The sequence below is a fragment of the Acanthisitta chloris genome, unplaced genomic scaffold (genome assembly GCF_000695815.1).
Source record: "Acanthisitta chloris isolate BGI_N310 unplaced genomic scaffold, ASM69581v1 scaffold39306, whole genome shotgun sequence".
NCBI lineage: Eukaryota > Metazoa > Chordata > Aves > Passeriformes > Acanthisittidae > Acanthisitta > Acanthisitta chloris.
Window position 1 is genome coordinate 23,456 of NW_008678280.1, and position 11,638 is coordinate 35,093.

General features: G+C 39.1%; 1 protein-coding gene across 1 annotated transcript in view; it reads left to right on the top strand.

The window, feature by feature from the left end:
- Positions 1–8,226, top strand: part of ZNHIT6 (zinc finger, HIT-type containing 6) — a gene marked incomplete at its 5' end in the record, with an annotated part of 30,837 nt that extends 22,611 nt beyond the window's left edge. Inside the window, 2 exons of the mRNA XM_009076800.1 lie at positions 3,643–3,767; positions 8,141–8,226. Coding sequence (XP_009075048.1) covers positions 3,643–3,767; positions 8,141–8,226 — 211 coding nt within the window. The remainder of the gene's footprint in view (positions 1–3,642; positions 3,768–8,140) is intronic.
- Between the last annotated feature and the right edge of the window lie 3,412 nt (positions 8,227–11,638).

Here is an 11,638-nt window from a genome sequence, read left to right on the forward strand (position 1 = left end):
ATTACTGAATTGTTGAATTCCTGGAAGGTGGTGGAATAACTATAGATAGAGAAATGAGCCTTTGCAGAGACTCAGATGCTGTTAGAAGTGCAGAGCCACGTTAATTTCAGTGTTTTGTGAAAGGTGACAAAGCTGTTCATAGATTAAATATAGCAGTTTATATGGGAACTGATGTGGGATTGCTGAATCTTGCTAAATTTTCTCCTGAATTGTTGAATTCCTGGAAGGTGGTGGAATAACTATAGATAGAGAAATGAGCCTTTGCAGAGACTCAGATGCTGTTAGAAGTGCAGAGCCACGTTAATTTCAGTGTTTTGTGAAAGGTGACAAAGCTGTTCATAGATTAAATATAGCAGTTTATATGGGAACTGATGTGGGATTGCTGAATCTTGCTAAATTTTCTCAATTGTCACAAGTTTTGCAGGCTTTTAAACTGCCTGCTGGCAGGCAAATTCTGTTTAATTTTTGTCCTTCAAAAAGCAGTCATTGTTGTTTCATTCCAGCTAAAATCAAAAGCTGTTGTCTGCTAAGATCATCTCTTTGTGTTCCTTATAAATGGAGTTGTTTCTTATTAAGAAAAAATCCAGGCCTATTTATTGCTTTGTGACATGGGCATAAAGCCTTGCTTGGGGCAAGAAAATAATCAGGAAAGTGTATTATTAGATGGTGGGTGTTGTTCAAGGAGGCTGAGGGAATGTATGGAAGGGAGAAAGAAAATATGTGGAAAGTAAATACCAGGGAGGAAAGAATATTGAGAGAGAAGGTGCAAAGATCCATCCCAGTGAATACAGGGATCAGGAACCCATAGTGCAGACAGTTTATATGAACTGGTCAGTGGGAGAAAAGAAAAAGCAGGGGAAGGGTTTAAAAGAAAGGTATGAAGATGGGTGTTAAGGCAACAGTTCTGTTGGTATGGTCAGTTTGTTTGGAGCCAGGCAAATCTCAAATGCATCCTGGCACGAAGGGCTGAAGGAGCTGGTTTAGGATGACAGCCTCAGTTAAGTTGGTTCCTGCAACATGAAGAGTCTGCAGAAGGGTAGACATGCTGTTTGATGTTCATTTTACTGGGTTGTCACTTGAACTGCACAGTGAAGGAAGGGCCTGAAGAGGATTGCAGCACATTATGGGTTCTTACTGAGCAGCCTGCGCAGTCCCAATGATAGAGGACAAGTAGGTAAAAGTGGTGAAAAAAGGATATCTGATAATATCTTATTGTCAGATTCTCCCTGCTCCATCACCTGCACACATACAGAAGGACCTGTCGTTCCTATGTTACCCTGCATTCTCAGCTCATGCTGGTGACTAATCACCAGTTACAAGACTTGAAAAAATGCCATTTCATTTCATTTTTCTCCAAACAGGTCTAGCCTCTTTGTAAGTAAAAGTTGAAATTGTGTGTATATATATAGGCCTCAGGAAAAACCTCACAGGGCCGTCGTCTTTCACCCCCAGGTCTCTGTTGTCCACCCTCTGATGTATGACTTTGTTCTAGTTCTAGGATAAAATTGGGAAGATTTTTATTATGATAAAGTCTTTCAGAGAGAACATGAAAAACCAGTCCTGCTCAGGAACTGTTCTTTATTACAGTTCGGAATTCATGTGACAGATACTAGTCTTCATTTGAGATCTTTTAAGCATACACAGCCAAGGAAGAGGCTGGCAGGTGGATTAGCAGAAAACCTTAACTTGCACTTCTGTATGAAGTAGAGAATGTGGTAGGTGGAGGTCTTTTGGATAGCATAGGCAGTAGCAGCCAAGTTTAAATAAGAGAAGCATTAAGCTCCTTTGTTATATTCTTCCTGAAGTTTACAGCCTACATTATGCACTAAAAGTTTAGATGTTTTCTCTGTCACTGTCAGCCAATAAAATTTACTTCAAAACCAGAAAAGATAAAGCTCTGACTCAGTGATCTAACACTTCAGTAATTTACTATCATAAAACAGTTTTAAGTACAAATGTTTTTATCTTATGCCAAGCTGGACGCTAAAGATGTTCTGTCTAAAATATGAGATAATGGAAAGTGTATTGTGGCATGTGAATTACTTTAGCCTCTTGGTGGTAAATATTTGCTTAACCAGAAAAGAATGTGGTGAGGTCCTTGCCAAAGGAAAGGTATTGCCATACTTCGCATTTAGAGTACTGTAAATAAAGCAGTAAATATGTTTCTGTTCATGTGTGTTAATCCACAAGTTATGAATGCATTCATTCAATAAGAAATGTAATATACTGTTACTCTTTTAAAGGGTTTCAGTAAGAAAGGTCGTAATTACTTTGGGTTGAGAGAAACATGAAACCAAATATTTTCATGATGATTTGAAGTTGAATATGAGAGAGTTTTTGCTCAAACTAGGTTTCCCTTAAATCCCAAGAACTCAAATCCAGTTTTACCTTCTGTAGTATTCTTGTTTGCCAGCTCCTGGTGTAGTGCTCTTAATCACACATTACTGCAAATCATGAAGTATATAATTTCCTTCACCCATCCAGTGTTGGTTTTGGCAAAAGAAAACACAACTGCATAATATGTTAATGATCAGAGGAGGTAGAGGAGTTAAGGGAATTATTCCACATACTGCCTACAGTATATTTTGGTTTTGAACTTCATTTGTGTTCAGCTGATACAATGGCTCAGTGGTAACTTAATAATGCTGACTACAGAAAGAACTGCATAACTCAGATTGTAGTGTGATAATATCAGAGCATCCTTTGGATGCCACATTTGTAGCAGGTGAAAGCAACAGAGGATCTCTTTCAGAGGCCTTCAAAACACCCCTTCCCTTCCCCAAAATCCCACATCCAGGTTTCCAGTTAGAGAGCTGGAATAGAATAGTACAGTTTGAGAAAATAACTGTGGAGCAGGATGTTCAGTTTACTTTTTGTTCCTGTGCTGTCATTTGTTATGTACCTGATTTCACCCTCTGGGGTGAAGAGGAGCCCTTTTCTGGGAAAGGACTGCACATCCAAGTCAGGCATCTCTTGTAGCACACACGTGGGGATTTCTGCAGGGAGCTTGTTGCTGATGGTATTGTAAGCAGAGATTTGCTTTGGCATAACAGAGGTGTTGTACCATCTCTTAGAAATTATTGCTGCAGTGTTCTTGGTATCAGAACATGGGTATCTCTCCTACAGAAACAGGTCTGAGTGCTTCCACTATACCTGTGCTTTAGTAGTTGTTCAGAGATGCTTGTTATTTCATCTTCCCAGTGCTTCACTGATAATTCATAAGCAAACATGATAAATAAGGTACACTACTAACCATGTAACTTACACCTGTAGCACTACAGCCCATAAGTAGAACATTATTTTTCATTTAGAATCTGATTTTGGTAAATATATCAATTTTGATAACAGTGTCCATATCTGATTTGCTTAAGATACTCATTAAGACCTCATAAAACATTTCAACCCTTAGACAAATTTGGCTTTGATTCTCCTCTTGCTTTTTGTGCTTAGATGTTAGGAGGTTTAAAAAAATACACAGTTGGGTAAGACTGGATATGTAATTTGAATGATCTAGTTCTTCTGGATATGGGATCACCTGAAAATTATGCAAAAAGCCAGAAAACCTTTTTCTTTTTCCAGAAAATGTATGTTACATCTCTGCTAGTATTAAAATCCAAAATAAACTTCCCTTTTATTTTTAAGGTACAATGAACTGGATGCCAGTAGAAGCCTCCTAGACAATTTGAAAGGCAAAGTAATAATTGAGTATCCAACATTATTTGTGGTCTTGAAAACATTGAAGAATGACATGGTGGTTCTTGGCCAAGGTGAGCATTTATATACTTCCTATTATGCTATACTTAGGGTTTTTTTACTTGCATAAACAGTAATTAAGGACATACCTATTAATAATGCCAGAAGTGGGCAGTATGTCTTGTATTTCCCTTTGAATCCAAAAGATTGCTATAAAAAAAGCTCTTATGAATGCTCTGTTGTAAAACTGCTGGCTGGTGGCATACATCCATAAGCTGAATCGTATGTGTTTTCCCTAACTTTATTTACTGGTGCTTTATTCTTTTTGTTGTATATTTTTAGCCACTAAGGTAAAACAACTCTTCAGACTTGTGCTGATTTTTTTATGTAGCAACGTCTGACAGTTGATTATTTCTAAAAGCCAGGCTGTCTGGGCAAGATGAGTTTTAAGTAAGGCTGCTAATCATGCAAAGGAATCATTCTCCATTATTTCCTACCATAGCTCCTAACATTGGACAAATAATTCTGAATTACGGGTTAGTTATTAGAAATCATAATGGCAAACTAGCTTTTTGAGGGGATTAAAAGCACAGTGTTACCTTCTGAAGGTTACTTTGTTGAGGGAAAACTTTGATCCTGGAGGTAACTTGGAAGATGGTCCAGGTCTAGCAGGAGTTTGTATTTTAGTTTTTTAGTTAATTTCCATTTATCTCCCCAATATAAAAAGGCTTCATGTCCCAGCTTCACTTTCTGCAGCTGCTTTGTCTCCTAGTCCCCCACCTAGTCACCTTAGGTATCAAATCCTATACTTTTCAGCGATGAGCCAGTCTGTAATTTTTAGAGATTTATGAGGAAAAGCTTTGAAATATATTTGCAATTACTATTTCCCTGTGGCAGCTCAATAACGGCTCTCTATGTATATAATTTGACTGAATAAATATGTGACTGAGAATATTGTACCAGTGACACTGAACTTCTATGGATCTTGGCTGTTCTGGCTAGATGACACTAAGTGATCCATTGGAGCAGTCTGCTCTCAAAGATAATGACATGCAAAAATTTCTTGTGCAAGGGCTTCAGAGAGTAACAACATGCTAGGGGTTAAGGTAGGAGTCTTGTCTGTATGTGCACTCTGGGAGTGCACATGGAGACACTGGAGTACATGAAACTAGGTACTTATGAGTTTATCCATTATTTCTTGATCCACATCCCTTGTTTTTCAGTAGTCAGCCCTGCTCCTGTGATTTAGATGTCATGAGGGAATTAGAATTGATTGACTCATAAAATTATTCTGATTAGGGTTGTTGTCATGGTCTGAGCTAACAGGGAGGTTTTCCTCTGAAGGACAGAGATTCAAGTAAGTGTTGATTGAACAACTCTATTTTGAGGTCATGCTGCTGCAGCAACTAGCTGACTCTGTAAAAGACAGAGCAGAAGGGGAAGAGAAGAGCCTGTGATAGCTAGGGGAGCACTGACAGCTCTGTCACAGGGCAGTGCAAGTGTGTGTCTTCAAGACAGTAAGTAACCTTCCTCTGCTGCAGGAATTACTCAGCAGTCACCTCTGAAGCTGGTATTCAGGGGACACTTGACAGCTATTTCACATTTTAAGAACTACTTTCTATTTTTTGTTGTTGTTTTAACTGTTTCTATAGATTCCATAAAAATGTATTGAATAATTCTCTGTTCAGGTGTCTTTTGTATAACATAGCAAAAGTATAGCTAATGGCAAAAAAAAATTATTTTCCTTACTTTTATCATAACTTATTTTTGTCACCTTCTTAGTTAAGATATTAATAATCAACTCAGCCTTGAGTTTGGTTTGAACCCTGTGATCTTGGATTTTTATTTTTTTTTGTTAAGAGTGGAAGCCTGCAACTAACTCCAGATTCTTTCAGGGGAAGCATGTTCAGGACATGAATATAAAGGAGGAGGGCTTGTTTTGTTGCTGTTACTCTGCTTAAAGACAAAATACTACTTTTGTTGAAGTGTGTCACAATTGTTATACTCTTCTGTATCATCTTTACAGAATAAAGGAGGGGAAAAAAAGCCAGTTTTTAGTTTCATAGAATTATTAAGGTTGGAAGAGACCTTTATGATCATTGAGTCCAAGTGTTAACCTGTCACTCCACTGTAACCCCTACACCCTAAACTATATTTGCTTTACCTAAACCAGTTTGTCTAAGCCCTAAACCAGTTTGCTTTACCAGTGGCATTCACAAACAGTTGCTAAGAGTGCAAATCTTAGGTTCACCTCCAGACTGTCCAGGGAGAAGTCTGTTGTAATCAGAGAGGTATTTTAGCCCATTCCCATCTCCCAGGAAGTGACCTTTCTGCTGCAGCATCTTCTGTGCTTCTTGCAGTTCCAGTTTCTTTGCCATCTATGGCTTTTTGTATCAGTTGCACACTCCTAAGCCATCCATCCTGCTCCTGCTTATCCTTTTTGCACCAATACTGCCTTTCCTTTCTGCCTCCTTGCGCAGCCGGAGGGACACTCGTCTCGCTCGCCTGTCCAGCTGACCTCCCTCTGCATTCCAGGCAAACAGCTGCCACACTGATGAGTGGACGTCTGGCAGGCTGTGTGCTGCAGCATGACGGCTCTGCCTACCATAACCCTTCTGCCTCTGTTTGCCAGGGACCCAGGCTACAACAAGAAACAGAGTTTTGTGTGAATTTAACTGCTAAAATATTCGTTCTTAACTGAGCAATCTCAGATCTACCCCTTTCCCTAGGAAGAACAGAGGCAAGTTTTCACAGCCACAGCAACAGGCACATGCTGGGGAGAGATCACAATTCTCCCTGTGATTCAAACAGCGGCCCCCAAAGACTGGGAGAGAGTTAGAGCTTGGACACCTTCAAAGAGAAACTGCTACAATTTAATGAGTACAAAACCTATTTCTCCTATCAGTTTGAGAAATGGCTGAGGCATTTTGGCTGAAAATATCAAGTAAATAATGAAAATACGGATTGAGGAAGGAAACTGCCCCTGAAAAACTTAAACACAGAGTATAAATTTTTCATTATAAGTAAACTGCAGAGAATTTTATGGTGGGAAGGATTGGGCTGTCTTAATTTATGAGCAATGCTATCAGCACCGTACAAATACCTTCTTTTTCTGTGAAGGCAATGTATAATTCCTGTTAAATAAAGCTCAGTGTAACAGACAGAAATTTGCCTGTTGAGCTTTGCTGTGAGTCAGAAGATTGCCACATTCTTTTATGTGATGTTTTGATGCTTGACTTGCTTAATAGCAAAAACTACAGGTGCTCTGATTTCAGCATACAAGGTCAGTCATGGCTGAAGATAGTAGGGGATTACAGAAGCTTTCACAGGACTTAGGGGCAAAAACAATCCTTACTTTGTGCATTACTCAGTACATATCTGGCATATAAGTGTTAATTGATTATACACTAGATTTAGTGTAGACAAAATGTGACCTCTGATGTTTCTGGGTGAAATGCTTCTATGTTCTTGAAAAAATTCCTTGGAAACTGTACAGGTGCACACTGTGTCCTATGTATTATCTGTGTTTTCCAGCTGTAGAACATATCTTGACCAGACAGTAACTATACTTGATCAGCTCCCTTTTTGGTAACATTCTCTTAATGAAGCATCTGACACTAAATGCTCAAATAAGTGATTAAATTCATGGTCATGTCAAATACTGAACATAACAAGAGCAGAGTGTGAATCATGGGCCTGCTTTGCTGTAGTTTATTTTTGTGCTGCTTGAGTGTCACCCAACCAGTGGCATTTGGTGACCTCACCACAAGGTGACCAGGGTCAGTGCTTGTTAAAGAAGGATTCATGGGGTGTGAGGCTGAAGACCAGTTTTGGAAATGAGTGCTGCACTCTCTGATCTCAGCAGAGCACAATAGCCATGCCCTAAATCATAAGTTATTGTGCAGCTTGAAGCTCATCAGCTTTAGCTCATGGATTCACATACCTTATCCCCAAATTTGGGATGCTGGAACATGTGGAAGAGACACATAGGTACATAAATTTAATTTCCCATTTCCATTTAGAATTTCTTGGTAGTTCCTCAACTGAAATGTTAATAAAAGTGTACATTATTTGTAATTCATTACAGTTGTGATGTGTATGTAGCAACATAGAAAATGACATTTAAAACTAGCCAAGAGAATAATTTGAAATTCTCAGTGGATGAAGAGTTTTGTGGGGGATAAATATTCTGTTTCGCTAGTTGACTGAAAAAATCAAGATTTAAACGCTAAAAGAAATTATCAACGTTGTCTTGCTTTCTCCTTCAACAAGGTCCTACTCAGGACCTTATTCCATATTATGAGACTGGTTATGTCATATGAAATAGGTGTCTTCAAGGAAAGTGTGATTAAAAGGAAAAGAACATACGAAACTGCTTCTGTTTGGTGAGCAAACAAGGTTGCTGAAACTAATTGCTGGTTTTGTTTTTTGTGTTCTACATCCTCAGATGGCAGCGAACCTGCAGAGAACTCAGACAGTGAAAGTTCATCCCTTTCATCTGTGGAAGAAGGGGAAATTCGGGACAACTCATGACAGTTGTTTGTTTGAGAAAAGAGGGTGGAATGAGCTTTTTTATATAATTATTTAATTAAACCATTTTTTATACAACTGAGTTCCTAGAGGTTTGGTTTAACTTCCTTCACTAAAGGCAGCACTCCCAAAGTGCTCCCTTCAGTAATGCATACTTAGGGATGTAAATAAAGAGATGGGGAATTGCTGCTTCCAGGAAAAAAGATTACATTCTTATTTCATTGCAGCCTTTAATTGTATCATTGTTTTTCCTTTTTCTCTAACCAGCTCAGTGTCTGATTTCCAGGTTTAAATATCTGATCACATATTTGTATTTATGTGGATTGGAGTCTTAATGCTTAAACTTACTGAAAAAAGCCCCAACTGTTGATTCATTAGGTCAGTTTTCTTTTAGGGTATTTCTGTGTAATGCTGAGCTGCTAAAAATGGTCTTGGGCTATTTCTGACTTTAATCTTCTAGGTGCTTGGTGCAATACTTTTTTTATTTCTCACTCAGCTGCATCTTGTTTAATGTGTTACAGATAGGTCAGATTGTGTTTTCAGGGTGGCTCACTGCTGTATGTTTATTCTTCTACCCGGATCTTCTAAATTGACATGGGTTTTAGAACCAATCTAAATGGATGCATGGAGTAGCACTAATGCAAATACACTGGACTTCAAACAAATGCTTGTGTTATGCATCTCATATTCCTAGTTTACCTACTGAAGTTAGGTATTGTAAATACTTACTGGCATATCAACTAGATTCGCCTACTTAAAAACAAACAGATAGTAAAAAATTCCTGTACTATATCCTCTGCTGACAGTGGAAATTCGTTGTTACCTTCTGAGAAGATTTCTGGATCACAGATCTATCCCCATGCCCAAGTCCCCTGTGCCTGTGGGATCTGGTGCAGGATGAGAACAGCATGTGCCACAAACAGTGCAAGACAGGTGAGACCACCTCACTTGCACCAGGGTGTTCTCATGAATCACCTTCAGCAATTGGGGTTGTTTTGCAAGTGTCTAGCTAAATCAGCATTTGTAAAGTCTTCAGGACATGATCACACTGTAAACAGCTCCGTGAAGTTGTTGCTGCCTCAGTTGTTACCCCAGTCTCTGTCTCCTGCTTGAGACTAGCACCTTTGTGACAAAAGTCAGTGGCCAGGGGTACATGTTAAATTGCAGTGAAGGAACTTGTGGAGGTAACAGACAATACACGAAGGGGCTCAGACTTCCCGATTCAGTCTGGGCTGCAGGGCACCAGGCTGTGGGGTCCTCACCAGTCATGCTGCATGGAGAGGATTTTTGAGATGTTCAAAGCTTTAGAAGTGTTTTTCCTAGTAAAGAAGTTGTCGTTAAAAACATTTTCACCATGACTTGTATCTGCTGAAGTTTGGACAGAGCATTAGACCTTTGTAGTCACGACTTTTTCTCACAGTGGTGTCATGTGCCCTTTCCCTTGTGTGTTTTGCAACCCGTGGTAACACAGGGAAGTTTTTCTTCTTGCCTGGCAGTAGCCACCTGTGCTCTATTTTCTTTCTTAGTCATTGTTGGTCCTCTGCCCACCTCTTGTTTCAATGTTTGTTTTTTTAACCCTTTCTAAAGGACCAGGATTCCAAGCTATAGGTGCTGCTTTCATATTTTTTCAGTTCAGTGAAAGTGAATAAGCTTTTCCTAATCAGTGATTGCTGCACACTGACTTGGTAGCCACAAATTACTTTAAACCAGTCTTGAACTCATTCATAGTAACACCAGTAAAAGAGCAGAGCAGCACAACTGCCACAGTTCATTTGCCAGAAAGCGTTTCATGTGGAGTAAGAGCATGGCATTTCTGGTGGGTTCGTAGCACAGCAGACATGAGAGTGCTGCAAATATTAGTGTTGATCTGCATGTGTGATTAGTCTTTGTCTGAGGAATGTGGAGTCGTAATCTGCATTGTTTTCCTATGCTCTTGGGAGTTTTCATTAATTGTACAAAAAGACTTGCCTCTGGGTTTTTTTCTAATATAAATCTAGTTTAAGTTTCCTTGTGAGACAAATGCAATGTAATTTATGTTTAAATGAAGGTGCTGTTAACTCTGTCCTTCAGGTTTAAATCCTCTACCTTAAAGAAGGCTTAAAAAATTATTAAAGAGGATTCTGTGGTGGTTACTAGAACTGAATTTTCCCAGACAAAGCTGAGAATCATTGTCCAAAGTTAAATCAAAAAGTCCTTGGTCGCATTCATTCCTAGGTTACCACTTACCTATTATTACAGTTACACTAGTTCGAACAGTGGTGATTAATCAAATACAAGCCAAGATTCAATTCAAATATTTTTATTCGGTTTTGCTAAACTTTTTCCATTTTGCTTTACAATAAGGAATCAAAATGGTGGTTTGGCTAAACAACGCAGGAACAGCACTGCCAACAGTGGTAATTCTTCAGCATAATTAGGTTACTGATTTAATCAAATTTTATGCACTCTATTGCTAAGCAGATATTTTTTAACACTTTCCTAGGTAGTTAAGGAACGTTTTTAATTTCTTTCTGAGTGACTTAACCTGGAACAAGCACCTTGTAATAAACTCTTTTAAAGAGAAGAAGCATCTTTGCATTTCCAAATTTCTGGTCAAGCGCTAGAAATTTAAGACATGGAGCCAAGGCTGCCTGGAAGACTTCAGTTCATTTTGAAAACTCACTACTGTAATCATACTATACAAGGATCCCTACAGGACTCTGCCTTGATTCAGCACAGATCATGTCTGTGAATGAAAACGGTGTGATGTTGTTTTAATCTTCGTCATTCAGCACCAGCTTGTGTTGAGTGCTTGATTTTATGCCTACTATGCTTACTCATTTATTTTCCTCTATAAACTACTTGTCGCAGAAGGAACAAGCTATTTGTGTGTAGGATAATTACAGCATTTCTTTTAATGTTTAGACTTTCCAGGTTTCAAACCCTGAACCGTCACAGCATGCTGGAGCTGAAGGACCATCAGTTTACAAAGAGTGAAGGCTCTTGTCTTGCATGAACACACTACTTAAAAAAATTAAAGGCTTAATGAAGTCATCCCTTTCACAAACCTTCAGGGACAAAAATAGAGCATAGCTAAGCACACAGCAGTAGCTGGGAGGTAGGACTGAGTCAACCATAGGAGAGGACTTGCTTCTTTTCCTTTTTTGTACAACTTCCTGGGGGTATGAGGCATAAGTCACTGAGTTGTCATGGGTAAACAACGTTCTACCCCCTGACAGTGTAAGTGCGAAGTGTTGAATGAACACATCCAAGTTTTACTGCATTTATCTCGGCATTAGGAATTGTTGATCCGTAGAGGAAAAGAGGGTCATGCTGCAGAATGTGTGGCTGGCACTGGTCCTCAGAGGCATACCAGACCAGTTCTTGTTACTCCAGTTGAACAGTGCAGTTCTACTCTGTGTTACGGGTAAAACTG